Here is a 19,318-nt window from a genome sequence, read left to right as displayed (position 1 = left end):
GGAACTTCAGATTTTTGAATCTTTGTATTTTTTTTAATTTTCAGGATTTTTCGATCATTTACATGTACAACAGAAGGAAATGAATCTCTTACATGACCTTTTAAGAGTAACATAAGTTTTTGTAAACCTTGTGTGTTAATCGGGGTAGATATTAAAATCTTTGAATCTTTTGAACGTGGTCTTCCTCAACAGTAACTGATCTTTCTTCCTTCGAGTATTCTCCTCACGTTAATTGTATCGTAGCTTTTTTTCCTTCTTGTTTTCCACCGAAGAAAAAATGTGGTTCACAGATGCACTCTGCTCGTCGTTGTGTACCAAATGGGAGATAAATAACCACAGTGATGGCAGACAGACAGAAGTGGCCATTGTGTTGTTGGGAAGAATATCTGTTTCGTCGTCTTGGTACAGTCAGTGCACCGGGTTATAATAACCATAAACTAGCTATTAGTTGGAGCTCTTTGTAAATGGAAAAGTGCAGCAAAACATTATCCACCGCATACATGTTGTTCTAGTAGTTCAGCAAAACGTTTTCAGGTTTATAATTATTTATCGGTAGTTTATGTACCACTAAACATCTTGATTTAATTTGCTTGGATGAACAGGTAACAGGTGATCGAATCACGTTTTGCTGGAGAGATTCGACATGCCCTAATTTGCAAGAAAACTATTTTGCATGAGAGAGTTTCAAATTTACGACTCCAGGGATAGAACATAAGATTCCATCAGCAACAGGAGCATTTGCTGAAACTAATGAGCGGCCTAGTGCATCATTTGTTACTATTATTCAATGTCAGACATATGACAGAATACTCAAACTATTATATCCGTAATGAAAAGTGATATTACAATGCGATTCCGGTCAAGTTGCATCACGCCTTCGCACCATACTGGGGTCCCTCGTCTTCATCCGTTAACCATATCTACTTCATATAAAATATCAATCAAACAGCAACAGCACCCAAAAGACTTCCGAACCTTGCGTACTCGGTACCGTACCGTGAAGTGAAATGGCCTCTGACCATATATGATTCTTGCACTCCTAGACTTTGGACATCTTTGCATACCACAATATCGCTTGCATCAACCGCGAGCACCTATGGTGTGCGGGTGGTGATACGCATTTTGGCAACTGTCGTCGCATGGCGTCGTAAACGAAGACAATAATCGGACGGAACCCCGGAATAGAGGAAACAAAAATATGCGTCCGAAATGTCGTCCCCGCTCGTAATTCCCATTGTCGCTCGAATCAATTATTTAAAAGACCCGGGTGGCCAAATTTTGGAACGCAGTCGAACTTTGAGTGTCGTGACAATTCGATCGTACCTATACCTAAATTCGTGACGTTTTCTCTCACATTAGCAAAGTGCTCCGGATTTCTAGGCTTCAACGCTTCAACGATGGCTTCCAACTACGAAAAAGTGATTCTTGCCTGCATGGTTCTGTGCTGCCTGGTGGCTTTGGTGCGATGTGAAGACGAAGATCAAGATGTTGCAGGTCGGTGAAATGAGTGAAAATGGAAATTTGTGTTGAACAAAATGTGGTGACCGAAATATAAACTTTTTAACTGAATTTCCTTCTGCAATTAAGGAACAGTGAGCATTAGGCAGAAGTGTATGAATATGTACAGTGATACCTCAGTGTAGGATGCAATTGGTACCACATAATACATTACTACTATCAAACTTGACCCAGCTATCTTCAATAAACCAAGAACACATGGAAACGCATGGTCGTTTGTAGCACAGAGAACAGACGTCCAAGTCCAGTCCCGAAACTGTGTAAGGAATTTAACGGCCATTTGAAATCGGCCACACAAGTGGCAACATCGTGGCGCTGCAATCGGTTAATTTCCCATACTAATTCAATTCACCACTTGAAATGTTTCAATTCACCACTGACTGTGGCAATATGGTGTTTGGTGGCGTTAGTTTTGTTATCGTGTATTGGTTTGCAACCTTACTCAAGTAAAGATTCAAATCCTTACACAACTTTCCGAATGAAATTTGTTTTAGCCTGGATGTCTGTTCTCTGTGTTTGTAGTTCCACGACAGAAACTATATTAAATCAAGTCACCTCACACAGCCACCAACCACAATTTCTCTTGATTTTAAGCTGATGAATAGCTAAGATTCTAAGGGTGTGAAACAGCCAAGATATTACGAGAATCGACACCTGTTACAGTACTCCATTCTAGAATTTCCAGCAACTTGTCGTTTCTAAATAAGATTTGAAGAACACAATTTGGAATAGGGGGCCCAGTCAACACACGATCGCATATGATGTTGAATAGGATGCAAAAGTGGAGGCGATATACGCACTTTTTACACGCGGTAAAATGGAAACAGGTACGCATATGGCCTCTCTAGATGTCTCTAGAAATTCCACTAGGAATTTCTTCAGGAAATCCTTCGAAAATTTTTCCTGGAATTCCACTAGGAATTTCTTTACGACTCCCACTAGGAATTTCTCCGGGAATTCTTCAATGACTCCCATCAGCAATTTCTCCGGTGATTCCCAAGGTGATTCCTTCACTTATTTCTCCAGGACTTTTTCTGGGATTATTTCCAGGAATTCTTTTGGATATTTCTCCATGATTTCTCCCGGGGAATTCTCCAGAGATTCGGCAGGAATTTCCATCCGGGAATCCACCAGGAAGGAGGATTCCCTGAAGAGTTTTCCAGAGGAATTGCTGAAGAAAATGCCGGAGGAATTCCTTTGAGAAATTTCCTGAGGAATTCCTGGACGAAATCCTAGAGGCATTCTCTGTGGAATACTTTGAGAAATTCCCAGAGGATTTCCTCAGAAAATCCCGAAGATTTCATTTAAAAATTCCTGGAGGTATTTCAGAAAAGTCCCCGGAGGAATTCCTGGAGGATTTTCGGGAAGATTTGCAGAAGAAATTCCCAAAAGAATTCCTGGAGGATTTCATGGAGAAATTGCCGGAGGAATTACAGGATGATTTCCCGGAGGTATTCGTAAAGGAAGTCCTAGAGGAATTCTGGGAGAAATTCTCAGAGGGATTTGTGAGAAAATAAAATCACGGAAGACTTCCGGAAGAGATTCCTGGAGAAATTCCCAAAGAATTTTCTTGAAAAAACCCGAAAGTTTTCCTTAGAAAATTCCCGGATATATTCCTGGAAAAAATCCTAGAGAAATTCTTGGAGAAATTCCTAAATAACATCCTGGAGTAATTATTGAAAAAAATCCCGGAGGAGTTCGTGGAGGAATTTTGAGATAAAATTGTTTGAATGTTTTGATTGCTAGTGTCCCCGAGCGTCACCATTCTCGGATAGTTCTCAACCTGCCGAACAATTTTACAGAATACGCCATGTTTTTAGCATATAACAGTAACGAGACACACGTGTTTAAATCTTATACACACGGTGCCACCTAACGAATAAATCACAAATCAAAGACTCAACTATCAGACAGTTTTTAGCTTGCTGAAGAACTTTGTTGAAGACGGCATCATTCTATCTTATCAGGATTCTGAGATATAGAAGTTTGAATATTTTTTACCTTGGCGCCACCTAGCGGACGATTCTCGAACCAAAGACGCCATTGCCAGATAGTTCTTAGTCTGCTGATCAACTTTGCTGAAAACGGCATGCTTATACCTCATTAGGGTATCGAGATATACGTGTTTGTATTTTTCAGACACAAGGCGCCACCTAGCGGATAAATCCCAAACCAAAGACTTTACTATCAGATAGTTCTGAGCTTGCTGAAGAATTTTGCCGAAGACAGCATCATTCTATCTTATCAGGTTTCTGAGATATGAGGGTTTGAACATTTTTGACACTGGCGCCGCCTAGCGGCCGAATCACGAACCAAAGTCGCCATTGCCAGTTAGTTCTTAACCTGCTGAACAAATTCGAAATTAGGGTCTGGGACCATTTGGGCAGGAGCACCTATTTTGGGCACTTGCTGCTATAACTCAGTCAATTTTGAACCGATTCACTTGATTTTTGAGACACGATCAGATACGCACAGTATCTAGCCATGTACAAAAAATCAAGTCAATCGGTTTGAAATTGACTGAGTTATAGCAGCAAGTGCCCAAAATAGGTGCTCCTGCCCAAATGGTCCCAGACCCTACATCGTTTGATTACTCTGACTCACATGACAGATTCCTTGAATTTCAAGATAGGTTGTTAAAAAGAAAAGAATTTCCATAACATAACAAAACTAGACAAACCAAATCAGTCTAATACTAACAACAATTCTGCAAGACAGTTAGAGTTATACGAATAATAAGTTACCCCTGTGGATGACACAAAATCTCTTTTTCTAGCGATTCGATTGTTATGGAATAATGGCTGCAACCCTAAAATAACTAGAATTTTGGCTAGAAGTATAAATCATCATCCATGAAAACATTTATATCGACTTTTCAGATTCAAATAAATATAAAGACACTATTTCAATATAAAAATGTGTCTTTATATTTATTTGATTCTGAAAAGTCGATAAAAACGTTTTCATGGTTGATGATTTATATTTCCAGCCAAAATACTAGTTATTTTAAGGTTGCAGCCAAAATTCCATAACAATCGAATTACCCGGACCCGAATAACTTCCATTCAGTTAAAGGGTCCCTCAAATAAATTAATAATAATAATAATAACAATCGAATCGCTAGAAAAAGAGATTTTGATCCCTAAACATGATTATTATGTATGGGAAAACGGCTCTGTCTTTATACTTATTTCTCGCACTGTAGAGGCGTTTTAGGGGGATTCATAGATGTTTCCGTAGAGTAGCTGTTTCAGGGGAATTCGGGGGGTTTCAAATCTGTTTCATAAGGGTTCTCAAGCAAGCCACCAACACCCCTAAAGCCTCCTTTCTGAAGCCCCTAGAAAACCCCTGAAACCTTAGACCTCATCTGCGCCATTGGAACTCTTTGAAACTCTTTGAATTGGTCAAGAGTACTTCTAAACCCCAATGAAAATCTTTGAAACACCTCAAAAATCATAGATATCATAGATCATAGAACCACATATTTTTTGCAACCATTCGAGAGTTCCTCAAGGCAACATTTTATATTTTATTGCCCTTTACCGGCTTTACCAGTCGGCTGGTATGTCTGAAATATACGAAAAATTCAAACATTTTTGGAGACACAGCGTCTAATTAATTTTATGTGTCGAATTGAGAGATAAATTTGTGAAAAAATACCGCTTGTTTTGGTGGGATTTGAACCCACGACTTCGTATCGCTAGTCCGGCGCTTTAGTTAGTTAGCCACAGAACAAAAAAAAACTCTAACCGAGTCCGTCGTCCACAACTTTATCTCTCTTTCGGCTTAAATGTCAATCTCCCCGGCTGCGCCTTCGAAATGATGAGCGCGAGCGAATTGTTTATGCGATGAGATTTGATGCCCTACGGCGGCATGCTTCTTCACCGACCAAATGGTCAGTAGTGCGAAATCGCTCTACTACTAGTATGCGTTCTATTGAGAACGCAACTCCAAGAGGCAGATAATTTTATTGCCCTTTACCGACTATACCAGTCGGCTCAGACATACCTGAAATAGACGAAAAAACTCAAGCTTTTTCGGAGACATAGCACAGAGAACAGACATTTAAGCTCGAACAAAAACACGTCGAAATCGTGTGTAAAGGATTTAAGTGTACCTCAACGCCACCAACGGAGACTGCCCCACATATAAAGTCGATTTGACCCCACGATGGCAGTGTTCATAGTTAAAATACACTAGCCCACAAAGCGACACGAGCGCCAAACGGCCAAAAACGGTGAGCACTGGAAACAAATTTGACAACATAACAATGTAAGTGATGGGACGCTAGCGCCGCGCTACGGGAGCATAACCACATACTCTGATATGACCGTTACAAAGTTTTACACAAGGCAGAAAGCGAAGATAGACGTCTGTTCTCTGTGGACATAGTGTGTGTTTGATTGACAAATTTGTGGAAAAAAATACCACTTGCAACATTTTAGACACCCTTTAATTTGCTATCTTTTTTAACAACTTGTGTTGTTTACCCCCTCGAGGCTGTAAACTAGTATACACTGATAATTTGAAACTGTACCTTCGAATTCGTTCTGTTGAAGACTGTCAGTAGCTACAATGCAATGTTTACTTGACTCGTTTGCTGCATCGTATGTTCGTAACCTTCTGGTTGTTAGTTAGTACCTTCTAAATGTTCAGTTCAAGTTTCAGACGTAAGAAAATGAGGAGGTTTTAGAGGATAATGCTGTTTCAAGGGTATTCCAGAGATCTCTAAGGGGTTTCAGGGGCATTCCTAGGAGATTCATAAACGTTCAATATGGTTTCATGGGCGTTCCATGGGGATTCAGTGGATTTGAGTGGCAGATTTGAGTGGCATTTCGGGGTGTTTCAGGGGCGTCCCAGAGAGTTCCAGAGGATTTCAGGGGGTCCTACGGGCGATCCAGAAGTGTTCAGAGGTTTCAGGAGTGTCACACAGGGGATTTTAGATGCGTTCCATGAGGTTTCCAAAGGTTTTCAATGGAGCTTTAGAGGGCTTAATGGGCGTTCCAGGGGGTTCCTGAGAACTTCAGGGGTGTTCCATGGGGTTTCATGGGTATTCCTTGGGGTTTCTGGAGCGATCCAGAGGTTTTCAAGAGATGTCAGGGGCATTCCTGAATACTTCAGGGGCGTTCCATGCAGATTCAGGGAGATTCAGAAGCGTTCCAGGGATGTTCCACAGATGCTTCATGTGGATTCCAGCGATTTTAGCAGCATTTCAGGTGTTGTTTAGGAAGCTTCAGGAGCGTTACATGGGCTTTTAAGGGGTTTTAGGAGCGTTCCAGGGGTTTCAAAGGATTTCAGGGGCGTTTCAGAGGGTTTTAGGGGTGTTTCAGAGTGTCCTAGAGGGTTGCAAGAGTATTTTAGGGGTGTTCCAGGCAATGCTGAAAATGTCATTTCAATATTATCTAAATTCAATCATCTACAGTTCATTTTAGAAGCTGAACCTAAAAATATGGTATAAGAAAAACTAAACTTAAACGGCTAGACCAGTCATATAGCATGTTCTTGTTAACTATGTTATATAGTTCTTGTTTACAAGAAAGTCACGAAAAACCGCTCTTTTTCGAAAATTTAAGGTAAATGTCACGCACGACCTTCGAAAAATGTCACTTGAGATTCATGGTTTATTCGAAAACGAGCAGTTTTTCCGTGACTTTCTTCACAGAGAACAGACGAAAATGCTCGAACAAAATTGCTTGAAAATCTTGTGTAAAGAGAAAACAAGCTTAGTAGCGACATCGACGGTGTAACCAGCGGTTACAATTATTACTTGCTGGCTCCACCGCAATTTCATATTCCCTCTATCCCTAAAAATAACACGCCCTTTAAATAAATACACATCCGACTAACACTAAATGGGTCAGTGGCTGCACACAGTGACTTGATGTGTGTAGTGATCGCTGCTCCACTCACAACACTCTATCGGTATGGGTGGGTGCTTTTGAGCAATGTAAGCTACTCTCCGTGACAGGATAACATAAAAATCCCGCCCGGATTTGCACTACTGTCCCATAGGTGGAACCAAAATCAATTATGGCTATGTTTAGAGCATAACTGTCAAAAACCGTTCCCGAATGTACGACGGGAACGATTGATGAACAACTTCGGCTCCATCGGTGATTTGCGATTTTGATAAAAAGGAGCAAATCACCGAGGAAACTCTCTTTTTTGCCTGGAAATCCTGAAAGTGATAAGTGCGCGAAATTCGTTAATCTAGTTTTTTTTCAAAAGGTGATAATAAGTAAAAGAAAAGTGGAAGTTTTAATAATTAGTGCTTTGTCTCTTTGTGTTTAGGTGGTAATTGTAAGGAAACAATCGTTAATTGTTAAAATTGTTAGTACGCGTGCATTGATAAAAATTAGTACGGTTAGTAGAAAGAAATAGTGGTTAATTGTATCGTAAATTTATGTGGTTAAAACGTTTTGTTATAGATTTCATGCAAGAGTTAGAAGAAAAGTGAGAAGCTACAACGATTATATTAAGAAGAACAAAAGAAAGAGGTAATTGTTAAATGTTAAGTGAACATATGTTAATTTTGTGAGGCTAAAATAAATGTAAGTGACGTCACAGGGTACTAATTTGGTGGGCAGGTCCACGAAGCGGGCCTTTTTCTGTTTATTCGCTTTTTTCTGGCAGACAACGTTCCGGAGGACCGAGCAAGACACGGTGTGATCGGAAGAGGCTCGATACGCCGCGCATCCAGGTTGAAACAGCCACGTGACCCTTGCTGTTGGAGCGAATCCCGTCTCCCGTCCGGCCATTGCCAAGCCCGGCCAAGAATTGTTAGCCACCGCCGCCATCTTCCAAGCCACTAGCCGCCGTAGTCCACCGCCTCGCCTTCGCCACGTCGCCGATACACCACGCTTTCGTTTCCGTGTCTGGGATACGGTACGACATCGTCTTCCGACACGGGTGGTGATTCCCCGCCATTTTGGAAACCCACCATCAACCCTTCAAGTGAGTCGCGGGATCCAATCCGCCAGCCCCGGCCAGTCCCGTTGACCATTACGGCCGTCGGTATCCCCATTCCGATTGCTGGTCCGGTAGACCGTAGAAGCCATCGACGCCTACAACCGCCTGCCACCGAAACCACCACCAAGCCCGCCAGGAATATCCGCCCAAATCACGCAAGTACCCCTGTGACATGACGTCAATAAATTGTAAGAATTATTACCGTAATTAGCCTCAGTAGCTATTCTTTTCAAGGAACATAGCCCTGGTAATTAATAGTTCCACTTCTTGTTGTATTTCCGCGTTGTCGGGTTCATAGAGGAACCAGTTTGCTTCCACTTTTGGATTTCCTGTGCAATTTCCTTTTATGATTTGAATTTTCTCGGTGTACAACATTGTGTACAACATTAATTGCCGTTAATTTTGATCCAGGTAAAGCCCAGTGGGTAGAAGTGTAATTCGAGCAGTTGCTTGCTCTTCGTGAGTGCCCTTCCTCTGTGTGGGTGTTGAGGGAACAAGTCAATAAGCGACCTTGAGCATATTAACCCTGAGCTGGCAAGTAACAACGGTGACATTCCCACCTAAAAACTCGTTCCGACGCCATGATGGCGCTTGCTAAAGAAATATTTCACTAGCGCACCTTTAAACTTTCCTACTCAGATACTGAGCTGTATTTGCTCAAATAACAAGATGTTGACGACTATTTCACTAATTCAACAACTAAATTTAGGCTACCCAATGATAATTAGTTTCACTAATTTCAATTATAAATGAGTTGAACAGCAATACAAACAGTGTTTCCCTAGTAAATTCAACACACTCACTCGGTGGAACTATATTGGGGTGCACACTTGACGACACTAGCGCCAAAAGATAAAACAACGGCAAATTTGCACCCCGATTCGAATTGTGACAGCGCCGCGTGATGGCCACATTCCCAGTTATTTCAAAACAACCGTTGCAATGCTTTACACAACTGCACTTCATGAGCTTGGACGTCTGTTCTCTGTGCTTTCTTGTAGAACTGGTCTAGTCGCACAAGTTTTTCACATACCATATTCTCAGGTTCAGCTTTTTAAATGAGCTATAGGTGGTTGAACTTAGACATGACGAAATGACATTTCAGCTCTTGTTCCATCCAGGGTTGTTTGCGTGCGTTCCAGTGAGTTTCAGATGTGTTTTGGCGGGTTTAGGGAGTTGCAGAAGCATTCTTAGTGTTTTCAAGAAGTTCCATGTGCGTTTCTGGGAGTTTAAGGAGTGTTGTGAGGGTTTAAGAGAACCCTGGGGGGTTCCAGGGGGTCAGAAGGTTTCATGAACGTTCCATTGTGTTTGAGGGACGTTCCAGGGTGTTCCAGTGGGTGTCAGAAGGTTTCAGAAGCGGTGAAATGAGTTTTATCGGGTTTCAAGAACGTTCCAGGGTATACATTCCTGTTATCACTTGAAAGCCTGACGTGCCTTGAAACTTCATTGAAACCCATCTAAATTCTCCATTAATCACCCGTAAAACCCTCCCTACATCCGACACAAACGTTATTTTTTTTTTTAGAAAATCGAAATTAAGGGAAATTAAATAGGATGGGAAGTACAAGTAACATACTGGATAGAAAGTAGAAGTAACGACTGGATCTAGAAGTATGAGTCACCCTACTGCACGCTAAATGTTCTTGCAGGTCTTTTTATGCCGTTTCAATTTATGTGTAGTATACTTAAACTGTAATGAAACCAATAATATTTACAGTTTCCCCTGAAGAAGGCGCCATACCTGCGCCGAAACGTCGGGTTAAATAATAAAACTCGTTTTACAAATTAAAAAAACTGCGTTGCCGATAATCAAAACAGCAATTTAGGCAACTTTATCACGTTTTGCAAAACGGTTTTGCATAAAAAGAGGGAGCATTATCCAGTACCAGTATATGTACATAAGGAACCGTCGATCAATGACGCAGCATTTTAAGGGAGAAGAGGGAGTCTAAGGGGGAGTCTCTGGCTATGCTACAAGCCATGTGTTGGGTATGGGAAAACAGGCTATGAGGAGCGAGGGGGTGTCGAAAAGCAAACAATGCTACGTCATTTATAGATTCTCCATAAGAAAATGGAACAATGACTATATCTAAGGCAGTGAAGAGACATAAAAGAGAGTGCAAGAGGGCTTCAAGAGTGTTATACAGTCAGGCCCGGATTAAGGTTTGTGGGGGCCCGGGCCCGAGCGGATGTGGAGGCCCCTTCGAGAGATGACCAAAAATGTTTTTCCTTATTTTCGAACAGTACTTGAGCAATATGAACAATAAAGCTCATGTTAGCAAACAAAAAAGGTTTTTGTGGGGGCCCCTAAAATGCCCCCCCCCTTAGATCCGGCCCTGTATACAGTGATAGACATTCGTTTTCGAGGCCCAAAAATTTTCAAAAAAGTCTCAGGAAACTCATACCGTCTGGTTTGAACGACACCTCATGCAAACCAACGGGGTTCATTTTTAATTTGAACTTCTAGTAACCCTGTGGACATCGAAAAACACACTGATGGTAACCGTTTTTGCTGTTTTGTTTTGATTCTGCGTTCCGTTTCACCCCGTTCCATGAGAAGAATGACGTTAGAACAATTTTTAGTTTGAACGATGTGCAGATTAGAGGGGGTCAAATTAAAAAGTGTTCAGATTAGATGCGGTCAAACCAACGAGGGTAGACGGTACAAAAGATTTTATGATAAAACTTTTTTATCGCTGTGATAGTATATTTAGTACTATACTATACGTACACCGAAACAAAAACGTTCGCCACGATGCTCTAGTCAAATTTTCAGCTAAATCCGTTAATATTAGGGCGGTGCTAAACTCGTTTGAAATTTGTATGGGAGTTTATATGGGAAAACATCGTTTTTTAGCATTTTTCTCAGGAGGGGCACTCTTTTTACTTAAAACACATAATTGATTATATAGAACTATAGTCTTACATGTACCGAACAACTTTGTCGAAGACCCCAAGGTCATTCAAAGCTTGTAAGAAAAGATATTACATACAGACCATCTGGTGGTGCTTAACATTTAACATGTAAAGGAATAACAATAGCAATAATATCTTATTGAATGGGCCCGTACTGTCTAGGCTATAACTTTTTTCGCAAGTGTCTGACCACGTTGTGGTCTTCGACAAAGATTTTCGCCATATCTCAGGCTATATTTCAATAGGATCTATTACGTTTTTTTAAGGAAAATAAGAACCCCTCAGAAGAAAACTGCAAAAAACGATATTTTGCCATATAAACTCCCATACAAACTTCAAACGATTTTAGCACCGCCCTAATGTTAACAGATTTAGCTGAAAATTTGAACAGAGCATCGTGGCGTTATATATGTAGAACGAAATAAGAAGGGGGCCCATCGAACTTTTTGACATGTGGTTTTGCCATACAAGCTTGAGCGAGCATGTTTAAATAAAATAGAAGACTGCTATATCGTCGGTTTCCTGCAATAGGGGCACAACTCAAAAAATGTGAATTTTCAGAATGAGCGTTTGAAAATTGGCAATCTTGAAGCACATCCTACAAGTTCACTTAATTTTCTTATTATTCGACAAAAGTAAACGAATTTTGATTGTTGTATCATGGAAAGGGACTGAAGGACTATCTGTTTCATGAATTTAGGATTACTATTTTTCATCGACTATTGAAAAAGTTGACTGATTTTGAGTTGTGCCTTTATTGCGGAAAATTGGTGAAAATGCAAAAAGCTTGCGTTTCTCATCGCATTTTGGAACGGGTCTTTGTGAGATGAAAGTTTACATAGTTTTTCATCATTTGCCATCAAAATCTCAAAAATGACAAATTTTGAGTTGTGCCCCTATTGCAGGAAACCGACGATATGAAAGAACTGCAAGAAGAGTCGGAAGCAGATGTTTATACAAAAATGCATGAAATGGTCAAAAAATTGGCTTATTTCATTAAATCTGAAGAATACATTATAAATAAGTCTGCGTTTTGAATCACATTGATTTTTAACATTATTTGAAAATAAGGCCTAAGTTATGAAACAAGTTGTTCAATGTTCATACTAGAAATTTGAATACTTTGGGTGCCAATTCTCAAAATGTGAGGCGTCCAATGTTTTTTTTTTCAGCCAGAAAATAGTCGAGAAGATATTAGGAGCTATTAGAAGACGTAATAATAGTTAACACTACTATTAATGCAAGTGATACCATCATACAGTGGATACTCAAAATAACTGGGACAGGTAAAATTTTCACTTTTCAAAAAATGTTCAACTCGCTGTAACTTTTCGAAAAGGGCATCAAATATTCTCAAATTTTTACTGTAAGTTCATCAACTAGTTGTGTATCAGTGGTCAAAATTTGGGAAAGATCGAGCCATTCTACACGAAGTTATGAAGGTTCTAGAAAAAGCTATAATTATCCGATAGCCAACTTTGAACTGTTATATCTCCGGATTCAATGAACCGAATGCAATGAAATTTTGATCATTTATGACTAATATAATGAACTTTGGAAAACAGTTTACTTAATTTGAAATTATTAATAGGAAAAAAAGTTATGGCGGTTAGAATAAATGTATGTTTTATTATTAATTTTATATATTTTTCATATGCATCCCATTACTTTTTCAATTTAATGCCGGTTATTTTGTTACTTTTTTTCAAAACATATTCATATTAAAGTTAATTAGAAGGAATTTAAATGAATTATAATTACTATCTCGAATTTTGAAACGATGATGAAGTTTTGGATAAATTGGTGGTATATTAGGAAAATAATCCAATCGTAATAATTTTCTTTCGTGTAAAGAATTTTAAGTTTAGTCAAAAGTTTATAATAGCTCATTATATAAGTCATGAATGATCAAAATTTCATTGCATTCGGTTCATTAAATCCGGAGATATAACAACTCAAAGTTGGCTACAAGTAGGTAGGTTGCGGTAGTCTCCCTAATGTTGCGGTATCTCATGTGATTTCAATGGGATACCGCAACAATAGGAACCATAATAGGAACAGTGTGCCTAATGTTGTGGTAAGCGATTTATCTAGTCTAGTCTAGTCTAGTCTACACATACACAGCCATTCATTGAAAGAATCCTGGAAAATGATAGAATCGACTACTTCTATCATTTTTCTTGTCATTATCAATGCTTGCAGCACATCGGAGATGTGATACAAGAATTGAAGCGGCCAGGCCTACTGTGCAGCGTCTTGTTGCGGATAACGCTATAGAACGGGGACATCTCGTACCAACCGCTCAGCATAGTATGTAGTATAAATGTGAAATAAACAGGGCTGGCATTTCCTCACTCACTGCGCGCAATGCGCAGTTTCTAAACGCAAAGCACAAAGAGCAGGTGGCTACGCAATGAGAAATGAAAAGAACGCAGAGAGCAAACTCACACGCAGCGAGCAGTTTGCCATTACACACTGCGTTATTTGTTCTGCTCACTGTTAAAGACTGTGAAAGTAAATTGACAATGAGTGAGGTAAAACAAAGTGAAATCAGAGACAAACAGACGTAACACTGTCGAAATTTGCTTCCTATATTTCTCAAGATCCTGATTACTTTGAGAATTGATGTTTTCGGTAAAGTTGTTAGGCTGATCAAGGGCCTAAAGGTTATGGATCGTTTGATTCAGTATTCCACCACTAGGTGGTGCTAGACGTCAAACAAATTTTATATTTCATATATCTCAGGACTCTGATCACTTAGAAGGTTGGTGTCTTCGGCAATGTTGTTTGGTTAGTCAAGGGCTCAAAGTAAATGGACCACTTGTTTTGAAACTCCGCCACTAGGCGGCGCTAGTTACACATTTGCAAGATCATAAAAATGATTGATTTTTTTCACTAAGTATTCAACATGCTGTAATTTTGTTTTCTTTGAACATATTCAAGTCAAGTCAAATGTTTTACAAATACCAATATGTTAGCCGTAAATGTGCAAAATTTCATTTCATTCGGTTCAATATATTCTCAGATATAGCAGTTTAATGAAAAATACTCAAATAAGAGTTATTTAACTAGAACCGTTCTAACTTCATGTAAAATCATCCAATCAACTCCAAATTTGTACCATTCAGAGCTACCTAGTTGTGCAATAAGCGATAAAAATTTGAGAATTTTTGGTGCACTCTATAGAAAATTACAGCTTGCTTAATATTTTTGCGATAATTATTGAAAGTTGCGTACTTCTTCTAATTGATAACTAGCGCCATCTACTGGCAGAATATTGAAACAATTTACCAATCAACTGAAAGGCCTTAACCAACCAAAGAACATTGCCGAAGACACCATCTTTCTAAGTGATCAGAATCCTGATATACATATAATATAAATTTTGTTTGCTCTGTAGCGCCACCTAGTGGAGGTATTTTTAATCAAACGAATCATAATTGGTAAGTTCTTAATCAGCCAAATATTTTTTCCGAAGACATCAACTCTCGAAGTTATCACGATCATGAGATATTTGGTATAAAAAACTCTCAGTATTACGTCTGTTTGTCTCTGACATAACAGAAATCACAGACAACAAGATGTGACACTTGTGAAAATTTCACACCGTATATCTCAGCACCATGATTACTTTGATAGTTCGTGTGTTTGACAAAGTTGTTAGAATAGTTAAGGTCTTGCTAGCGATAGGCCGGTTGGTTATAAATACTTCCACTAGGTGGCGATAGCGATCAAGCAAATTTTATATTCCATATATCTCAGGACTCTGATCTTTTAGAAAGATGGTGTCTTCGGCAATGTTGTTTGGTAGGTCAGGCCTTTCCGTTGATTGGTAAATTGTTTCAATATTCTACCACTAGGTGGCGCTAGTCAAAAATGAGTAGAAGCATGCAACTTTAATTTTTTATCGCAAAAATATTCAGCAAGCTGTAACTTTTTATTAAGTACACAAAAAAATCTCAAATTTTTATCGCTTATTGCACAACTAGTTAGCTCTGAATGGTACAAATTTGGGCTTGATTGGATAATTTTACATGAAGTTAGAGCGATTCTAGTAAAATGACTCATATTTGATTATTTTTCATTAAACTGCAATATCTTAGAATTTAGTGAACCGAATGAAATGAAATTTCGCACATTTACGGCTAACATATTGGTCTTTGTAAAACATTAGACTTGACTTGAATATGTTTAAAGAAAACAAAATTACGGCATGTTGAATACTTAATGAAAAAAAATCAATCATTTGCATGACATTGCAAATGTGTAACTAGCGCCGCCTAGTGGCAAAATTTCGAAACAAATTGTCCATGAACTGTAAGCCCTTGTCCTACCAAACAACAATGCCGAAGACACCATCTTTCTAAGTGATCAGAGTCCTGAGATATATGAAATATAAAATTTGTTCGATCACTAGCGCCGCCTAATGGAAGAATTCTGAATCATACTACCCATTACCAGTAGGTCCTTGACCAGTCTAATAATTATGCCGAAAACACCGACTCTGTAAGTTATCAGGATCCTGAGATACCTAGAAAGACATTTTCGTCAGTGTTACGTTCTTTTATCTGTGATTTCTGTCATAGCAACTGCGCAATGAGCAGTGCAATGAGTATGCGTGCATCATGTGTCCTTTACTCTTTGCGTGAAACAGATACATTACACAATGCGCCAAAACGCAGTGCGCCTTAAAGAGCAAAAGATCCGTGAGAATGAGCATCCGTACGCAGCACATTCGTTTGTATTGAATGCGCGCAGCCGGTGGCTCACTGCGTTTTTACACTTTGATGAGAATTCCAGCCCTGGAAATAAATACGTTGGGAGTGACTTTTGCTAAGAAAGTTAATGTCACCCCGTCGATGCTCCTCTTCCTGGGATGGGACATAGGAATTTCACCCTGATGTCCAGGCTCGAAAGCCTAGGCTTAAGCGCCATTACTCGCTCTCTGAAACGAGAAGAAAATAGAGTGATCCCTTCCCGAAGTACATATGATGATGATGATGATTAAAGTGTATCCACCATCAGCGCAAGGATTACCTATGGCTGCAGAGTAATTCCGGTAGGGAATTATCTACCTAATGGTTTGTTGTAGCAGGGTGAGTTAAAATCGCTGAATTCCTTCGGTAGTCAACATAAAGTTGCTATCTCATGAAAAAAAGTCTGGCTACTCCACAAACTTTAGTCCAGTCATCAGTTCTTTTAACTCCCTTAGGCTACAACACGCCCCCCCTCCCCGTGTGTGTGTGTGTGTGTGTGTGTGTGTGTGTGTGTGTGTGTGTGTGTGTGTGTGTGTGTGTGTGTGTGTGTGTGTGTGTGTGTGTGTGTGTGTGTGTGTGTGTGTGTGTGTGTGTGTGTGTGTGTGTGTGTGTGTGTGTGTGTGTGTGTGTGTGTGTGTGTGTGTGTGTGTGTGTGTGTGTGTGTGTGTGTGTAAACCCCGCAATATAAAAATGAAAATTGTACAATGTTATAATGCATAAGCAATGGAAGGTAAAATTAGATAGATCTCACCAAATTTGTCGCCAATTCCCGAGTGCCGAATGTAATTGTCGTCATCTACGTCTTCTGAATTCCGGAAGCGGCACCTCTGACTGGCATGCCTGACCATTCAATCCAATACTCGTTGGATAACCGACACCGATAGCAAACCGTAAAGCACATCTCCACTCGAAAAGCCCATCCTCTCTTGCCAGCAGTAACTACACCGTGCCAGGTGCGTACCCAAGACCTCATTGATCACAACGCACACAATCAACCCACTAAGTTCTGTGCATAATATTTTTCCTCAGATTTTTACTTTTTCCCTTCCTGCGTCTCATCAATGACGCTTCTCACCCAAGTTAAAAACGTTATCCCACACTTAGCTCCTCTCGCCGTCACCTCCACTCTCCCTCACTCTTTTTCCCTTTCAACAGCCAGCAGTTCGCTCAGCGTCTGTTTACTCCTCTTCTCAGCCCTTCACAATCCGGACAAATCCACTTCGCCACCCTAACTGTCGACCCCGGCGTCCAATTTCTTCTTCAATAACAAGACCGTAAAACTTTTTCACCGAAAACTGCAATCGAAACCGTAAAACACTTCTAATAACCGAAATACGTATTCTCTAAAACATTTATTTTTTCGAAAAAATTGACAGAAAACACAAGGATGAAAATTTTTGCGTCCGTTCTCGGGCGCCGCATACTACGTCTCTAATGTTGTGGTAAGTGATTTATGATCAAAAACAGAGAGAAACGATAGTTTTTATATTTTTCCAAGCAAATTTGGATAGAAAACTACCAACTAACCTTTGACAACCCTTCGTTAGATGGTACGATCATTGTTTTTTAAATGAATTTATCTTACTACCACAACGATGGGCACACTTACCCTAGTCCTTCTTTATCTCCTTGATTAATCTAAGGATTGTTGATGTGCTGAGCAGTGCTGAAAAATTCATTTCGCAATATCTAAATTCAATCACCTACAGCTCATTTTAGAAGCTGAACCTGAGAATATGGTATATGAAAAACTTGTGCGGCTAGACCAGTTCTGCAAGAAAGTCACGGAAAAAACTATGTTTTTCGAATATTTAAGGTAAATGTCACGGACTACCTTCGAAAAATGCCAATGATATTCACGGTGAATATCATTTGGCATTTTTCAAAGGTAGTCCGTGACATTTACCTTAAATATTCAAAAAATAGCGGTTTTTCCGTGACTTTCTTACAGAACTGGTCTAGCCGCACAAGTGTTTCATATACCATATTCTCAGGTTCAGCTTCTAAAATGAGCTATAGGTGATTGAATTTAAATATGACGAAATGAAATTTTCAACACTGGTGCTGAGTATATTTTTTCTTTACAGGAGTCACTGTTCTCAGTGCCACATGTACCTCTTAGACATAGGGCATGGAATGTTTTTCGTAACAACTTAACAATTACATACAGCTTGAACGGAACTGGTTCAGATAGTATAAGCCATAACATATTTATCGATCAGATTTTGGTTTAATGTTGTTCATGGACAGCTAAACTATTATTTCGTTCGGCTTGAAGCTCACAATCTCCATTATACTTTGCGATAATGCAGCAGGAATGTATTATAAAGTAAATGGACGTGAAATAGTTATTGCTGTAATGGACTAGAGAACAACATCCTCAGCACTCAAATTTTGAACATACATCGCCATGCATTATCATAAAATCTCTTCAAATAATTGCATTTTCATTTTTCTTCCAGAGGGTAGAACCTTCGGTCATCACTTCTTGAAACGAATGAGCTTTGCTGTGGTCCCAACGGCGTTCGTTGTTGGAGTCATCACCACCCTGCTGTCCGCCCTTACAGTTGTTTCGATGAAGGGATTGGGTGTTGGAGTAAGTATCGAAATCTAAGAACTATCTTGTCGTTTGTCTGTTACGTATATTGTTTTCATCTCCAGGTCATTCTTCTAGTACTTGCCGTGTCGCAAATCATAGCAAGAAGCTCCAACCCAATCCCACTTCCGCCACCAGTCGCTTATGCTGCTCCTGCGCCACCATCCGTTCCGATCCTGTACCATAAAGACTGGTAGATCATCCTCCCCTAAAACTGAGCATCTCTCCTCGTCACCGACTAGTTTTAAGACCTAATTTATTTCCTATTTATTGTAATTTATTGTACCTCATCATCACCTTCACCACCATTGTTTATACATAAATGCGCGATCGATCGCGAGTCACGACTGACCACAAGTCCGGAAACGAAGGAATTCCACTCGTCTAGTTCAGAGTTCACCAAACAAATAAAGAAAAAGCATGAAACACGCAATGCTTTCGACTTATTACCAATGCAAACCACGCTCCCGATGGGTGGCGAATTCTTTCATTATTGTCTGATGACAGAAGCCAAAAATCAAAACTGACTCAAATCGTCGATGCTCCCCCACAATGTGGTCAC

The 19,318-nt window shown here is 39.8% G+C and overlaps 1 protein-coding gene across 1 annotated transcript; it reads left to right on the top strand.

The window, feature by feature from the left end:
• Positions 1–1,062: 1,062 nt before the first annotated feature.
• Positions 1,063–18,976, top strand: LOC109416386 (protein apnoia). The gene is made up of 3 exons (XM_019690427.3): positions 1,063–1,494; positions 18,623–18,756; positions 18,822–18,976. The coding sequence occupies exons 1-3, from the start codon at positions 1,398–1,400 to the stop codon at positions 18,951–18,953; spliced, it is 363 nt and encodes a 120-aa protein (XP_019545972.2). The 5' UTR covers positions 1,063–1,397; the 3' UTR covers positions 18,954–18,976.
• The last annotated feature ends 342 nt before the right edge of the window (positions 18,977–19,318 follow it).

This window comes from Aedes albopictus, chromosome 1, assembly GCF_035046485.1.
Source record: "Aedes albopictus strain Foshan chromosome 1, AalbF5, whole genome shotgun sequence".
NCBI classification, from domain to species: domain Eukaryota; kingdom Metazoa; phylum Arthropoda; class Insecta; order Diptera; family Culicidae; genus Aedes; species Aedes albopictus.
This window is presented reverse-complemented; position numbering and strand designations above follow the sequence as displayed.